Source organism: Triturus cristatus, chromosome 12 (genome assembly GCF_964204655.1).
Source record: "Triturus cristatus chromosome 12, aTriCri1.1, whole genome shotgun sequence".
Taxonomy (NCBI): Eukaryota; Metazoa; Chordata; class Amphibia; order Caudata; family Salamandridae; genus Triturus; species Triturus cristatus.
In genome coordinates, this window is record NC_140595.1 from 845,373,840 (window position 1) to 845,392,110 (window position 18,271).

An 18,271-nucleotide genomic window follows, 5' to 3' on the forward strand; every position below is an offset into this window, starting at 1 on the left:
CTAAGAGAAGATGATCTGAGCTGTCTTTTTCAGGGTATACCAGAGAAATGCTGTTCTCAGAGGAACCAGCCCTTGACAGTGAAGAGCTAAAACTACTATGGAAAGCCCTTTGTACTTCATATGCTTCTTAACAGCCAGCCAGTGATGGTAGCGCATGCCTTTACTAACAAAGTTGTTTAGGAACAGTCTGCCGCATTCTCAATGACCTGCAGGCTGTTAAGCTAAGACCTATTGATGTTTAAGTAAAAAGCATCTAGGCACAGGAATAATTGGGAAGATCTTTTTCGGAATTTTTTTTTTTTTTTTTAAAACACAACTCAGTCCTATTGACCTGCATGTTAAAGGTAAGAATGTCGTAAAAAATAACCCCCAGGCCTTAGCTAAGGTCACTGGAGAAGGTAAAGGATCACGCCTTAAGGTACCAAAGCTGTGACCAAAAGACCAGAGTATCAGTCTTTCTGCATTTAACTTTAAGCAATACGCCTATGATGTAGAAAGGATGATTCGGATCACGCCCGCATAGGAACCTGTAATCCAAGCGACAGCACCAGTTTAGCCGTGGGGCAACAAATATGTTAAAGAGTGGGGTTGAGGGAGGTTCCCTGGGAGTCCCTTCAGGGGACCTGTAAAATCGGTGCTGAAATTTCAGAGCTATTCAAGTCCCATTTGTCAGAAAAGAACCCAGGATGTTCAAAGCTGTACCCCCCAGCCCCGCTCCTTGCATGCTACACCAAACTGGATAGGGATATTGAGTCAAATGCCACGGACAGATCCAACATTACCAAGATAGCAGCACCTCCCCGATCTACCTGGCAACAAATGGAATCTGCAGAAACAACCAATGCTGTGGCCGCTTCAAAACCCATTCTGCGAAGGATGCAGGAGGTCCTTGGCCATAATAAACTCAAGACAGTTCCTGGTTGATATTTGAGAATTGTGGGTACAAGAGAAATTGTGTGCAGGTTTGAGGTCTTCTGGATCCTCTTTGGGTTTCTATTGAAGGGGAATAATTGCCACCTTCCAAGGTCATGGAAACACCCAGCTGTCAGTATCCGATTGAAGACCTTTACCACGGTCGCTATCCGATTTGTGGCGAGTTGTAAACCTCTAGGACAGGAACCATCAAGTTAACCTGATTCTATAGTCCTCCGCAGCCAACGCGAGAGGAGGCCTACTTTATTGACAATAAAGTCAGAACTGATGTTCTCTCCAGAGGCGTGGAGAGCTCTTTAACAACCATGAAGAGTGTTTTAGGAGTATTAGTGGTAGACTTGATTGTGTTAACGCAGTGAGAAGCTTTGGCAGCCACAATAGCAGCACTAGCAAAATGTCACACCCTGGTCTCCAGCAAGTTTGAATAAGAATTCTATCCGAGGCTCACCAAGCAACTCACTAGGAGCGCAAGTAATACAGCACTTGGCAGAGACTCATCTTCAACAGCTCTACACCACACCTCTGGAAGCTCCACTGGCTCCTGAAACACACTCATTTCAGGCTCCTCACACATTTGCAGCGTATGCCCCACCTACCTGAACAGTTGCATCTCCTTTCATGAACCACCTCCACATTGCAGGACTTGTACTTGCACACGCCTCAAGCATACAAACACAAATCAGGTGTTCTCACATTGCTTCTTAATGGTGGAGTAGCCTGCCACTCCACATACGAGTCCCCCTCTCCTTGAAGTCCATGACCTGGTTTTTAAATTAACCAACCTACCATAGACCGGACCAGGCACACTGGCCGAGCAGAAGGACATCCTTGTGGGCGACAGTGTGCTTTACAAATACGCAACACAAATAATTTCTGCTGAGTTCTTGGTCACCTGCTAATCCTACCTGTCCTTTAAGCTGCATTCAATACTAACGATAATATATTGAAACAGACTGGCATCACCCATAGGCGGTGAAGGTATGGCCTTTGCATGGTTTTACACGCACAAAAAACACTTGCTCCTGTGAAGCAAGCATACCTCCTGGGAGTGACCTTTGATATTAATCTCTCCTTAATCTTACAAGTAAATGCAGTGTGCAGAAAAGTCTTTCTTCGCCTCAAACTGAAGGGGGTCTTCTCTATGCTACACTGCTCACATCCTAAAAGTAATCATGTACTGACATGACTACTGCAATAGCCTCTACACTAGCTTCCTATCACCTTCTTTGAGAACACCCAGCGAGTTCAGAGCTACAAAGTCCAACAACTCTACATCAAACTACACAAGCATGTTAACCAGGCTCCCAAATCTCTTCATTGGCTCAATCCAGGAAAGGACAAAGTCCAAATCTCTTTGTCTGGTTCACAAAGCCTTAAATAACCATACTTCTAACCACACTGCCAACTTTTGTTCCCCATCAGCCGCCCCGGTCTCTCAGAACGCAGAGGAAAAGCTGCTGACAGCACAATAGAGATATAACAGCAGTTGAACCCTCATCATCAAGGTATCTCTTCTTGAAGACATTCGCCTTTTCCATGATAGTCAGATAATTCACTGCCTAGAACACTTTGCTCAATCTTCTCCTCCTTCCTGTCCGACAACTCAGACTGATACCCCCGCTTCTGGGGTTGTATGTACACCCATGGCTTTATTCTCTTTACCCATGCACCAAGACATCCCAGTAGGCAGTGTGCAGCGTGCTATATATATTAAACATAAAAACAACAGACTGATACAGTTGGATGGGTTGCCGCAACACACATGGTGCGCAGTGGAACACTTGTGTGGGTCTACGGCGCATTACATCATGATCCCCTTTCTTCTACCCCAACAGTACAAAGCTTAAGAACCCCAGTGGACGTTTTTTGATATACATAGGTGCAGATAACCCAATTTTTCTAGGTGCAAATAACCGTTCATCCCCACCAATTTTTGAACAAGAATGCACCTAGAATGGAGTAAATTGAGTCAGTTGCCATTTATTCTAGTTAGCTCAGAACAGGGAGCTAGAGGCAAAGGTTAACAGTTGTTTGTTAGACCAAAGTGCAAGCGGACGTCTTGTTATAGATTGCCCTGATGTGCAGAACACAAGTGCAAGTATTCATTTTGGGTCAATGGTGTCTCATTTCTAAACAAGGTAGAGGTACATGCAACGCCTAGCGATGGTCACTGGCCATTAAGGGATGATAGGACCTGGTTACATCTGGTAGCAAAAAAATATGTTGTGCATGAAGTGTTTGCTACAGGGAGCGAAACATGGCATCTGGATCTAGCTTCTCTGAGTAGCTTGTAAGCTACTGGTAGCTCTCCAGCTACGTGGAAGTAGCCCTTCTGTGTGTACCCCAGCCCACTAAGTTAGAAGCTTTTGCTTGTTGAATGATTATACATGCAACAAAATTGAAGGTGCGTATTTAAAGTGAGAATGTAGGTATTTTCAGAAAAAAATAAGCTGATGTTTGCAGAAAAATTGCTGAATTTCCACAGTATAGATTTTAAACAATTTGAGTGATAAATCATATGGAGTTGGAAAGACTTATGACTAATTTTAGTGACAGGCATTACAGCCATTCATTACTCATTTAGAGGATTTCTACATTGATAACGTTTTTTTATACTTTGCTTCTTGAAACAATGCCTGATAAACAGAAGTGACCACTGCTAGTACCTTGGATATATTGGCCACTAATGTAATCTTGTTGGTTCTCCGCCAGAACATTAGACCACAGAATATACAGCGCGCCAAACAATTGTGGCAAGAATATCAGAGAACAAAACATTGTGATGGTAGGTTTATACAGTTTAAAATATCTTTATTGGCATTTCAGTCATGTTGGTTTATACAGTGGCTCATAGTTGTACTATACTTAACTTCTCATATACATACTGTGACCATATACACATCGTCATGGCACATACATGTGAAATTAAGAAAAGCACATCTATACTTTGTATACCTGAATGAACCGACCTGCTCGATATTTTGGTCCTTGATATGGTTACAACACTAGCTTGGTCCTCGATATTCTGTCTTTCGAGCAATCAATCTTCTTTGAAGTGGTAACTATTAAGACGCTAATAAAAAGGAGTAGCTCTAGGTGATTTAAACTGACCTTAAGTGGCTTCAATTACAGTAAAAGGCTGGAAATCCCGGATCTGGGAAATGACACCAATCAACACTTTTCACCTTGCAGATGGTATACACAACATACTGACAACGAGCATATCTTAAGCACATATAGAATGTGGAAAGCATCCACTAGCTGAAGTTTTGTGACTTTGAAACAAACCTCCGAAAAGGATCACAAACTAAAACAATGAAACCAGACTGGCATCTTGTGATTACCTGCCAGTGGAGCAGAGCTTTCTCACTGTGACATGAACAAGTATACTACTGCCAAAGGCTTTTTCCACGGACTGGGGGCTGGCATAAGAAAAATTCATCCCCTAACATACTTCCAGGTCATAGGGGCACACATTTCAGTAGTGGGAGGAGATGGAATGTGCCCAACAATGGTGACTTAGAGTGGGTGAAGACTCATACTATTTTGGGTAGACTGCATCCAACATTATCACCAGCAAGGATTACCATATCACCATCCCTTAACATCTGACATGCAACCAAAGACAACAAATGGAATTACTTAACGGTAGTGCTGCCTGCTCTCGCACACTGCCAATCCAAAAATAAATCCACAGGCTATGCTCAACGTTCTAGATGTGCTACTATGTTGTAATCATAATTGTAAAACAGAAGAGCTTAGATGGAGGGACCGAAATGGACTGTTTATACAACCATATGGGACCAGTTTCTTAATGTATAAATGCAGTTCTGACATTCCATTTTGTACCCGAGCTACCGACTGTCAAACCCAGGGAAATTAATACCAAGCGGTCACGTCAATTGTCACAAACCCAAAATAAATGTGTGACTATCAGTATCATTCCCCCCCCCCCAACAGGAAGAAACTAAGCCAAAAAAAACTGCTCCCATACATCCTCAAAAAAGGTTGCCCTGTCTGCCCACCCTTACACACATTCTACCCCTTTATGCGAGGTGTTTCCTTCAAAAGAAACTACTTGAGGTTGACTGTCAAGCCAAATAAAAATGGAGTGGGCAAGGGAGCCCCACTAAAAAGATGTACCACAGGTCCCCTATTAAAAAAAATAACCACTATTTCTAGCACATACTCTGCATCTCTACTAGGATACGCAAACTCAGAGGTGGATACATGAGTAGCACTGGCAACAGAAAAATGTTGGGGCAACATTTGAATGGGTCAGAATTTGCATAACTTGTGGCTGAAGAGATAAAAAGCAACCCCTTAAAAATGCAGCTGCTGCCATAAAGCATTCATGGGGAAAGTTTTGTTGGTAAAACGTCTACAGCTCGTGGCAGTTGAGGTGAACCAGCCAATTAATACATATGTTAAAAGTATCAAACAGCACAGGAGAATCAAAAATGTAAAATGGGAAAGTGTTGTGTAATTTATCAAAAAAAGATTGGCAAAAAATGCACACTGATATTCCAACTTGGAACATGGTTTTCAATTAACATTTTATTGTATTAATGCCCACAACTGACAAATTCTAAGCAGAGCTAGAAGAAATAGCTGCAGTGGTGGTTCATGTTCACAATTCCAGTCGCCCTAAATTGGACTGACTTTTAACACAGGTCATACTAGGCCCATTAAGTTCACCAGCACATAAGAGGGGCTGGGAAGGGTGGCAGGCTGAAATGCTTAAAATTTCAAGAGAAGCGGGAGTAACTAGGAGGGAAAAAAAATAAGAAAATAGATAAACAATGAGGGCAATTCTGGTGAAGATGGATTCGAGTTGAGTCAGGTAAGAGTCGAGCAAGCTAGGGCAACAAACACTGCCCCCAGAGGACAATCCTTCACACTGAGAATTTAGCGGCTGTGCTATAGCACAAGTGCTTTTAAACGACGGAAAAAATATCCCTAGAAAGAGAAGACATTGTTTGGTCCAAAATGGCAGGAAATACAGAAACAGAACACTACACAACATCCCTGCTTGAAAATACATCCTCTGCCCTAGAAATACAGACATGAGACACTGGATACATCATGCCCTCATAAAATTACTCCTTCCCAGTTAAAAGGGATGATTGTGCATGCACAGCAGCTATCTGCTAACCTCAACGCTCTGTGCCACTTGTTGCTAGTGGTAAACTATAGATGTCTGAAACCATCAACGTAAAAGAAACTATTGTGATTAACACATAACCAACCGTGATGTCTAGGTTAAAAAACACGCAGTCTAAAACTTCCCAAAAGTAGGCAGTGACCTTCCTAAGGAGGTTCATTCAGGACATTTCAAATCTCAGGCACATCACTAAAGCTTGCAATGTACCCGCTACAGCTGTAATGTAGGATATAACGTTTAAGGGGGGAAAAAGCCTTCCCTTGCCATCTTTTGGCATTATCTGTACCATAAATATTCCTGCTGGAGTCACAAAAGGTTAAAGAGGACAGCAAAATGGCCAAACACCCCCCAAAATGTAGAATACGGCCATTCAAGATAAGTTTGACATAAGACAGAGCACATCTTGTGAACATCTGAGCTGTGCAAAGTAAAACACCAAATACAGTAAATATTCACCTGAAATAAGAGCACACGTATATTGAAAATCGTGCTTGGGTACGCGAGTGGCTGTTTGATAGTCAGAGATTAATCAGGTTCCTTCATTTCTAAGATAGATCTCCGACATTAAAAACAAAACATTGACTCGTGTTTCGACAATGGAGTATTATTCTAGTCTCTAGAACATACAATTTTATGGGATGTCCTCAAAACATCTCAAGCACCTGCAGTGTGGCTTGAATTTCTAAATGTAGTCTTGGGGAAGAATAAACTTAGCAGGATAAGCTGAACATTCGTCCTTACTGCGAGAAAACGTAGATGTACTGCAGTGCTCTAGTGATATAATCTTACCGAGACCATACAAGCAAATGGGGAAGTCTCCCGTTGTAGCATGAGGCTTAATATCGAAAGACAAAGAAAACAAAACGCAAGTCACCTTTGAAGCTTTGGAAAAAAAATGACAATTTAGTCACACAAATCATAGGACTGTCTAAATGCTATCTAGTCACTACAATAAATGCTTACATAATATAGGTATAAATTGCGTGCCAAGTTACTTTTGCTGATGTCAATCCAGAATATATGCTCTTTTTCAGTCTGTCCTAACATACTACCCAGAGGCCACTTTTGGCAAAGATTTGTAATTAGAAAAAATATACACCTGAGGCAGAAGGTATTAAGGGGACAACACTTGAGTTTACAGCAACTTAAAAAAACATAAGAACCCCTCAGATAAGCACATGGAACAGGAACCGTGGAAACATGAGTTGTCGAACAATGCTCCTTTACATAATGAAAACAGTCTAACAAAACCTTTTTGTTTATTTAAGATAACTAATTTGTTTACAACACAACATCCCCAATTTGGAACTAACCCCCCTCCCGCCCGCCCCTTGCCCAAAGCTCGTGTTGAAAAAAGATCTCCATCCTCTGCCATATGAAAAGTCACTCGAGGGGGCCGTCGGCCGCGGGCTTCTCCGGGTCCGCAGGAGCCTCGTCCTGCGGCCCAGGCCCGTCAGTGTCCACCTGATCAGTGTCCTCGCCCCGGTTGTCCTCCGAGGGGTTCGTGTCCTCCTCGATCTCGTTCTCTTCTTCTATCTCCTCCTCCTCCTCCTCCTCCTCGTCGCCGTCCTCTTCCTCCTCCTCGTCCACCGGAGTCTCCTCGTCCTCCGAGTCGTGGGCCTCCTCGTCGGGGGCATCCTCGTCGCTGGCCTCGGCCACCATCGGCGTTTCCTCCTCGTCGCTGGCCTCGGCCACCATCTCACTCTCGTCCTCGTTCAGTCCGGTGTGAGAGTCGGAGGCCTTGCGGGCCAGCTCCTTGTGGAAGTCCCCCACGTCCTGGCCGGACGCCTCCATGGCGCGGCAGAAGGCCAACTGGCACTTGCTGCTGGCGAAGACGGCCTTGAGCGGGTGGCCCTCGACGGTGGTGCGCCGCATCTTGCCCACGGCCACGGTGGCGCTGTAGCGGTCCTTGTAGAGCACCAGCGCCGTGCCCTTGGCGGTGTCGTGCAGCACCTTCAGCACCGGGCCGTACTGGCGGAAGTGGCGCAGCAGCACCTTGTCGCCGATGCCGGTGTGCAGCAGGCCGTAGAGCCAGACGCAGGCGGTGGGCAGGTTCTTGCCGAAGCCCAGGGCCACCTTGTTTCGCCCCAGCTGCTTGCCGTTCATCTGGCGGATGGCGCGGCTGACGCTCAGGATGTCGGCGAACTGCACGAAGCCGTAGTTGTGGCGGGCCACCTTGATCTCGGCGTAGAGCACCTCCCCGAAGGGCTGGAAGGCGGCCGTCAGGTCGGCGGTGCTCGTCTCCTTGTCCAGGTTGCCCACGTAGAGGGTCATGGAGGCCTCGCGGCTCAAGGCCACCTCCTCGTCGGTCAGCGCCGCCTGCGCGCCCTCGCAGACGCGGACCTCCACCTCCACGCCGAAGAGCTGGGCGCCCTGGTTGGCGGCCAGCGCCTCGTCGCGCTCCTTGGCCCGGCCGTAGGCCACCAGCGCGTAGCGCTCCTCGCCGGCGCCCTGCACCGTCAGCCGCGCCAGCGGGCCGTGCTTCTTGAAGGCGTGCTGCAGGCCCTGGCGGACGCTGTCGTCCGAGCAGTGCGCCGGGAACTTGGTCACCTTGAGCTGGAAGAGCTGCGGGGGCCGGCGGGGCCGGGGCCGCTCCTTGGCCGGCGGCCGCCCGGGACGCCCTCGCTGCGGCGGGGAGCGGCTGTTCAGAGGCGGGTAGCGGGGCGAGCGGCTCCTGCGCCGGCGGCTCCGCGGCGGCGGGGACCGGTACGGGTAGGGGACCCGGGTCAGGCGGTCGTAGCGCAGAACGTCCAGGTCATAGTAGAGACGGGAGGTGGGCGACAGGCTCCGGCTGAAGCCCAGCCCCAGCGGGGAGCGGCGCCGGCCGGGCTCCAGCCACAGCGGCGAGCGCGCCCGGGTCAGGTAGGGCGAACGGCTCCGGCTGTAGCCCAGCCCCAGCGGGGAGCGGGCCCGTGGCAGCGGCGGCAGGTAGGGCGACGGGCTCCGGACATATCCCAGCCCCAGCGGGGAGCGCTTCCTGCTCAGCGGCGGGTAGAGCGGCGACGGGCTGCGGCCGTAGCCCAGGCCCAGCGGCGAGCGGGAGAAGTAGGGCGAGTGGTCCCGCAGGCGGCGCTCCTTGGTCTTGGAGAGGTAGGGCGAGCGGCTGCGGCCCAGCCGGCTGGAGGCCAGGTACGGGGAGCGCTCGCGGCGCGGGCGGGAGTCCTCGTGGTCATACTGCCGACTGAAGGGCCGGGCGGCCGATGACAGGCCGTAGGCCGCTGCTCCGTGCGCGCCGTTCAGGCCCCGCGCGCGGCGCCCGCTGCGTGCGTCTCCCGCATCCATGTGGCGTGCGTGCACCGGTCGGTGGGGCTCCGGTCCGTGCTGCTCGGCCTCCCGGGTCCGGAGAGAGAGCGTTTCCGTCCAGATAGGGGAGTGAGGAGGTGCAGGGGAACAATGCTGGCGCCTTCTGTTCTCGCTGTCAGGGCGTGACGCCACTTCCGGTCCTCGGCCAGGTGCTGCGCCACCGCCATCTTGCACCGCTCGGCTCTGCGCCACGGTGCAGCGTAGCCTCCGGTCGGTGCGAGCGGGCCGCGGTCATAGGCAACGTTTGGAAAATTGAGGAAATAACACTAGGCAAGATCAACTCCGATCCTTATAGAAACTACATTTATACAAAGATAGTTACACATTCTATTGTTATTGCACGCCTTATGCTAAATTATTGAGTATACACAACGATGAAAATTCAGCTGTCACATTTTTATTTTTACAGCTGTTTATATGCGCTACAGAAACCGTGAACCTTAAACACTACCATTTCATCATGGCCATCAAAGTATCCCGCTTTCGTCTCATCCAAGCCACAGAGCGGACGTGGCGTCACCGTACGTCGATCGCAGCCCGCCATTTTTACACTAGGCAAGTTCCGACGTTCCGTGTCCATTGTTGATGACATCACCATACTCGTGGACGGTCGAGTTTTAATACAACATTTAGACATTTCTTGATTAATTGGGATTACATTACCCTATTAATACTTTAAACCAGTGGGCTGTTTACCTGTACCACAGCTTTAATTGTATATGCGCACGGTGCGCGGCCGCGGCGTCCATTGTCCCGTTCCAAGATGGCCGCCGGTCCAGGCCGGTGCGGTCGCGCCAGGACTCCTTTATCCCACGCAGAGGGCTACAGTGACCCCTGGCCTTTGGCCCAATGCACTCGAATACTTTATAATAACAAGCATTGGCATAGCCAATAGGTCTCGCCTTTGGGACCTTATAAGTGTTTAGCCATGCAACAGTTGATGTTGTGTTAAGAAGTACGGTCCACAAATGATGATAAATCCGAACAGGTTTATTAGTGGTAAGACGCCGACAGCAACCTCCATCAGTCCTTCACTCCGGCCAAACGCAACAAGAATCCGGTAACCAGAACGAAGAACTGACAGGTCGTGCATACATTTACAAAAGTAAACAAGGTAAGCATTACTCATGTTATGCGCGAGATATATGAATTTCTCGTGCTATGCACGAGGTACATAACAACGTTTTCATTTAAAGGAACACAACACATCTTCCCCCTTACAAAATAAAATAATAAAGAAAACAAGGTACAGTGCAAATAACAATAAATTACAGTATTAACAAGACAATTTCTTGCTCAACATCAAATCTGTTTGCTCACATCAATTTGATTGTTCATCACATATAAAATCATCCAACCATTTAGGTTTATTACGTGTGCGAGTAGAACGTTCATTGGGAACATCAGTACATTCTTCGGTCGTAACTGTATTTGAACATTCATTAGTATCACTAATAAAATTCTTAGGAGTGATAGCTGTCGCACTATTGTTTTCCTCAACAATTACTGATGAATCAATCAAAATATCTGTTATATTGTCACGTTTTTTGTTAAGTATATCATCCGTACATGTAAAGTCTGCTGAAAAACATCCCCTGATACCGTGCCATGGGCCTCTGGATTAACACTAGTATCAATAGTATCAACCATGCTGTCTGCTGCGAAAGCTGTTTTAACACCAGTGGAGACGTCAGTGTCATCAACAGGGCACTCTACATATAATTGATTTTCAAGAGTGTTGTTCTCTAAAATACAGGGAAAGGAAATGGAAGTCCTGCTGGATTCATTGTCAATTAAATCATCATCAATAAAAAAATATTGAGACGCTTTCCTTGACAAGCCTGGATCCTCAGTATGTTTATACAATTGAATTTCACTTTTAAGAATTGCAATACGCTTTAAATTCCATACCTTCCCATCCTGTAATTGCACAGCATTACGAAAGATTTTAACCACTTTCATTGGTTCTGAGAATTGACTCTCTCCTTTCTTCACCTTCCAAGGTTTCTTTACTTTAACCCACATGCCTACTTTAACAGCACACGTTTTCACAATATGTCTGAGGTCAAAAACTTCTTTGCTTTTCAAGTGCTTGTTCTCTATTCTAGTCCTCACAACATCCATAGGCACACTAGATTTGAAAGTATCAAACATCCACTCTGGATTACATTTAGTTCTAACACTCCTACCTCTCATGACTTCAAAAGGAGACACACCTAAAACATCATGGGGAGAAGTACGATACATCCAAATAGTTTTAAACAATTGCAATTCCCAGTCATCATTGTTACTGACTGCAGATTGTATGGCATTTTTCAACACTCTATTAAAACGTTCAATCATTCCATTTCCACTTGGATTGTACAACAATGTAGTACAGTGTCTAATTCCTACCTTATCAAAATCGTTTTTTGCCATTTTTGAAGTAAATTGAACCCCATTGTCACTGATCAGAAGCGCAGGAAGTCCTTCTCCAACAAAGACACAGTCTAAGAAATTTATAACCACCTCAGAGTTAACCTTGTCAACAATTTTCAAAACTGGCCACCTTGAAAATAGATCAATTACTGCCAACACATACTTATTTTGAGAACCAATAGGTCCCATTATGTCTATGGCAATAGTATGCCAAGGTGCCTTTGGAATTATAGGATCAGCCATAGGCGGTCTAAGAGTGACCAATGTTTTATCCGAATTTGCACACCATACACAATTCCTGATGATCCTCTCAATAGCCAATTCCATGCCTGGCCACCAATACCATTGTTTAATCCTTTGTTTAGTTCTGACAATACCACCATGTCCTTCATGACACATTTTAATGATGTCATCTCTGATTAATGAAGGAGGAATGACTCTTGTCTCCCCTCTTAACGTTCTCTCCTGACATTAAGAGTTCATCACGAACCTCCCAAAACTGTTTAATTTCTTCTGGCAATCTATTTTTTGATGGCCACCCATTAGTAATAAATTCAGATAATTTTCCTAACACAGAGTCTTTTCCATAAAGCCTTCTCCATTCATCTCTATCTATGTTAGGCAACCCTTGATCATGGACTAAAGCTACATGAATATCATCCCATTCATGGTCTGAGCTGTCCAACATGTTTATGGGCATACGTGACAAAAAATCTGCTACCACGTTTTCCTTACCAGGTACATATATGATCTTGTAATCTTAATGACATCCTAGCAATTCTAGGAGAAGCATTGAATAGTCCTTCAGTAGTCAAGAGTTTTACTAAGGGTTTGTGATCTGTGCGAAGGACGCACGATTTACCCCATACAAATGCCCTAAAATGTTCCAGGGACCAAATACAAGCTAAGGTTTCTTTTTCAATTACTGAGAACTTTTCTTCAGTAGGTGAAAGAGCACGGGAAGCGTAAGCAATAATAAATTCCTTACCCTCCGAATTGACTTGGGAGAGAACACCCCTTAACCTTTATTGCTTGCGTCCACAGTAATGAAGTTTTTTAGATCAGGATCAAAATCACTTAAGGCTGGAGCATCAGAAATTAATTTCTTGATTCTCTCAAACTCCTTATCACAATCAATCGACCAATTGAACTTATTTTTGTCTTTAAGTAATTGGCGTATGTTAAAGATTTTACTTGAGAAATTATGTACAAATTTGGAATACAATTCCACCAATCCAACATCCTTGTTCTTTGGATGTGGGGCGTTCACTATAGAATCTACTAAAGATGGTTTAGTGGAAATACCTTCACCACTAATTACATGTCCCAGGTAAGTGATGGATTTCTCAGCAAATTTACATTTAGTGTGTTCCACAGTTAATCCCTTTTGTTCCAAAATATTTAAAACTTCTTTGAGTATAGAATCGTGTTCCTGCCTATCTTTCCCAAAGACTAAAATATCATCTTGGAAACACCGCACCTTTTCACATTTCCCAAACAGTTGGTGCATCAATCTTTGAAAAATCGCTGCTGCAGAGGCAAGTCCAAAAGGTAAGCGTTTATACTGAAAACACCCTGATGGAGTAATGAAAGCAGTGAGTGGTTTACTGTCATCGGTAAGAGGGATCTGATGATATGTGGCAGACAGGTCTATTGTGGAAAACCAGCTGGCGTTCTTAATCAAAGCAAGCATCTCAGATATTTTCGGTAAAGGAAACTTGTCAACCACTATATTATTGTTCAGATGTCTCAAATCTATACACAGTCTCAATTTTCCATTACTACGTCGTGCTACGACGATCGGAGAAATCCATTGTGAGGATTCAATAGGTTCGATAATGTCTGCTTTGACTAATTTCTCAAGCTCTAGATCCACTTCTTTCCTTAATAAGATGGGTATGTTCCTTACTTTATGAATCTTCGGACAAGCATCAAGTTTTAAAACAATTTTATGCTTAAAATCATTTACCTTACCTATTTCCTTGCTGAACACCTTTGGAAAAGACTTTAAAATATCTTTGTACAAATCTGTGTTATCATCAAGTAACATTATAGTATCATCACTATTAGGGTTGAGCATAATTGCCAAATTCCCTTGATCTTTCCACCCAAGTACTGAAGGGCCCTTTCTAGAAACATATAGTTTTCCAAAAGCTTCTCTACCCTTGAATCTAAATAAAAGAGAATGGTAACCAACCATATCAATTTTTTCACCAGAGAAACCTTTCGGTTGGATATCAGATGGAAGTAATTCCTTCCGTAATTTGTCCACAAAATTGTTTTGCCAGACCTCTTAATTTACAATGGTGTATGGAGAACCTGAATCAGCATATACTTGTACACTCACACCACCAAACGAAATCAAACATAAAGGTTTCTTTTTGTTACTTGAATTCTTATCAATAATATTTAGTGAAAATAACTCTCTATTTTCATAACTATTATTGGACTCAGTAATTATGTGAGAAGAAAGTCTTTTGACTAACTGTTCATCATCATCAGAAAAGCTTTCATTATCATCAACACACTTTACTTTTTGAGATTTTTTCCTGTGGCAAATTTTGGCAAAATGTCCTATAATATTGCAATTAGAACATCTTTGTTTCAGTGCAGGACAAAATTTACTAGAGGCTAGGTGTGAGCTGCTATCACAGCGGTAACATTTGAAATTTTCGCTTTTGTTAGAGGATTCATACTTGGATGACTTTACGTTGAATTTCTTATTTTTATCAAATGACTTTTCTCTGATCTTGCTGACAGTTACTTCAGTTTTATCATCCAGTTCAGACTCTTTTTTTTTGAAAGCTTTGGCACTTCTACTGGATAGCTCAGCCTTTCTTACTAAAGCCAAAATGTCTTTTAACTCTGCATCCCCATTAATCCATAGGCGTTCTTGAATTGAGGGATCCTTGGTGTGCATTACCACTTGATCTCTTATGAATTGGTCTAATAAGTGATCAAATTTACAGTCATCCGCAATAACTCTCAGGGCAGAAACATAGTCATCAATAGACTCGTTGGGCTGTTGTTTTCTATGAAAGAATTTGTATCTAGTAATACCAATGCATACTTTGGGAGCGAAATGATTGTCAAAATCTTTAGGAATGGAAAGAAACTCATTGGTATCACCACTTACTGCTCCCTTTTGCATACTGTCATATGCTTTTATTCCACCTGGACCTACAGAATGTAAAAAAATGGATTTCTTTCTGTCAGCAGACATCTTGTTATCCTCATCAATAGTTTTAATGAAATTCAGAAAATATTTTTTCCAGTCTAACCATTTCATACATGGTTCACTTCCAGCAAGCCAAAAAGGTTGAGGATTTTGAATTGTAAAAGTCTGGGAAGCCATATTGAAATTACACTGTAGATAATTAAAATAAAATTATGAGGAAAAAAAATGTGTACAATACCTAGCACCTGATGCTCTGTGGAATGAGGTTACCCAGCGTGTGGAAAGAAGTTCAAGAAATGGCCATTAACGAGGGAGACAAGCGTTACACCGCGTTGCTGAGCACTGCATTCACAGACACCGATGAAACATTAAAATGCACCTCACACGCGCATACCAAAACGATAGAAGTGGCTCACACAGCGTAAAAGAGATGCTCTTTACTCGTGCGTGCCAAATTTAATTTTGTGCGTGTGGCGATCGTAATAGAACAGCAATTGATACTCGGGGTGAAGCAAACTCTCTTTAGGACCTCAGCGGAAATCGTGTGGAAGACCTTCGAGACTCCGCCCGTCTTGCGTGTGAAATTGACAAGGACGTTGAATCTCCGCCTCTCAAACGGAAATCGGCAAACAATCCAGTCGAAAAAAAAACCAGAAGAATGCCTTGAAGTGCCCTTGAAGATCGACGAAGTGAAGGTAATAGCAATTAAGAACGGTGAACATATAAAATCAGGTGCCTTTCAACTTTAAGATTTGCTGAAGCAACAAACAATTAAAAAAATTGTGGGTTCTTGAAATCGGCGTCTTTCAACTCGTCGCCAAATTTGTTAAGAAGTACGGTCCACAAATGATGATAAATCCGAACAGGTTTATTAGTGGTAAGACGCCGACAGAGCAACCTCCATCAGTCCTTCCCTCCGGCCAACCGCAACAAGAATCTGGTAACCAGAAAGAAGAACTGACAGGTCGTGCATACATTTACAAAAGTAAACAAGGTAAGCATTACTCATGTTATGCGCGAGATACATGCATTTCTCGTGCTATGCACGAGGTACATAACAACGTTTTCATTTAAAGGAACACAACATGTTGTTGCACTAAGGATATTGTGCTGGATAACTAAATACTTATAAGGTCCCAAAGGCGAGACCTATTGGCTATGCCAATGCTTTTTTTTAGCAGATTAATTTATTACCTACTGCCGGTGAGACAGCTAATACTGTGTCTAGTCCGAAGCTAACACGTTATGTATGAGGAACGTAATAGAAGTGTTAAAAAAAAGTCTGTTTTGTTTGAGCCTGTAAATTATTTATAGTAAAAAAAACGGTTTTACTGCTATTATTGGCAACTAAGAGCACCATGTCCTACACAAAGTGATGGGGATCTTTTGTGAAACTAAATGTATAAACTCCACCACTGTTGCATGTGTGCATTGTGGTACCCCTGCTCCTCAGATATTACGCCTCTGGCAGAATATAGAGACTTAAAAATAATTGTGTCCTCGCCACGTGTATTCTCTCGAAAGGAAGTCTGCCACTGGGATTGTTTTTAGTAATTTGTAGTGTTTCATCTTTTCCATTGCCTACTGCAGAAATGTCAGCTAAAATGTGTCCCTAAATCCCAGTTGGTTAATAAGGATGAAGGAAATGGTGAAGAGAAATTCTGTTGCTGTTTTGTACTTTGTTGTTAATATGAACACCTACTGTACATTTTGGAATTCTTTACTAGCTGAAACGCTGTATGACTATACATGACTTTTTAATAATAATCTTTTATTTTTTTTATATTTAAACGTGGTACACTGACCCTTTCTAAGGTGAAATATGTTCCCCTTTCATGTTCATTTAATTGAAATATGAGATTAGCTAATATAAAATAAGATGAACTGTAACTGCGCAATGATAAAAACTAAGCCACCACTATCCTTTTAATGGGGTGCTTGAAATCTGGATGTTGCATCGCAGTGCACATGAGTGCAGATAATATTCCTTTAGAATGCGAGTGAATCTTGAAAAGGCAGTACGGAATGTATAGTCTCCAAAGTGCAATTGCCAATGAAATGAGTGCGTGGTAACAAAAAAAAGCACATTTTAAAAGCACACGAACTCACTCTAATATCATTAAACTAACCAAAGAGAATGCACATCTGCCATAAGAAATGTAAACAAGGATGCAATTTGCTTTGCTATAACTGGGGCTATAATAGACCCTACATGGACATGGATTTTATTTAAAATGAAAACAGACTCAGAACGTCCAGTGTATTTCTAAATTATGGTTTTGCTAAATGATTGCGTGCTTCTGCATTACTTTCTGTGAAGAGGGAAAGAAAGGAAGGGGAGATGGAGCGAGTGAGTGTACAAATAAGATAGTGCGAGAGTAACCTGCTGTACTAATGTTGATTCTAGAACAGTTCTCATTTGCTCATGTACCAAGTGCTCATCGAATGCACTTTATTAACACAGGTTTGTGGTCATGAGAGTATGGCACAGGAGAAGGCTGATATGGGAAAACCTAGAGTCTAAAGGAGGAAATAAAGGAACTGGTGAGGGAAAAGGGGGATAAAGGAGGTGGCTGTGGGGGAGAGAAAGGAGATAAAATCACAGAAGAAACATGTGAGGTACCGAAGAGGAGGGCAGAGTGGACACACAAGGAAACTGGTGCTAAACAGTGCAGGAGAGGGGCCCTCGCAAACAAGAATGGTGAGGAAAGTAATGCGGGGGATAGATTGGTGTAGAAGGTAGGCTGTAAGGGAATGTAAGACACAGGAAAAACGTCCTGCTAGAGACTTGTTAGCAGAAGCGGCCAGCACAGGTTAATGCGGTGGGACGAGGCGGGTGGGGGGTAATTGTCGACAGACAACAGAATAGGTATTATTAAGTAAATAATACCTATTCCGTCTGTCGGCTTACACCCCACCGCGCTTACCTGTGCCGGCACCCACTGCCTGTTAGAGAATGTTCAGGTGAGGGTGCTGTGCAACAGCATAGGGTCTCAGTGGAGCACATAAGTGAACTTGTGGGCAGAGCAGGGGAGTGCCAAAAAGAGTACAAGAGAGCAATGGTGGTCACAGAGAGCAGGAGATGATATAGGAGGATAAGTGAAGGTGAGCAATGAAGCGGGAAAAGTGTGGGGTGGACCAGCAGTAGAGGAATCACCTCACACATTGAGAATAAGGAGGAAGAGGACTGGGGATCAGGCAGAGGAAAAGGGTAATATTGAAGATTCTACTTACTTTAGAGAGAGCACGGCTCACAAAGTCCTGTAACATGAGCA

General features: G+C 44.1%; 1 protein-coding gene across 1 annotated transcript; it reads right to left on the reverse strand.

The window, feature by feature from the left end:
* Positions 1 to 3,718: 3,718 nt before the first annotated feature.
* LOC146783057 (uncharacterized) lies at positions 3,719 to 9,519 on the reverse strand. The gene has a single exon (XM_085639535.1). It carries the CDS (start codon positions 9,377 to 9,379, stop codon positions 7,481 to 7,483), a length of 1,899 nt encoding a protein of 632 aa, XP_085495661.1. The 5' UTR covers positions 9,380 to 9,519; the 3' UTR covers positions 3,719 to 7,480.
* Positions 9,520 to 18,271: the final 8,752 nt, after the last annotated feature.

Excerpts from the sequence above, each read along its gene's own strand:
- LOC146783057 (XM_085639535.1), bottom strand. The coding sequence starts at position 9,379 with ATGGATGCGGGAGACGCACGCAGCGGGCGCCGCGCGCGGGGCCTGAAC.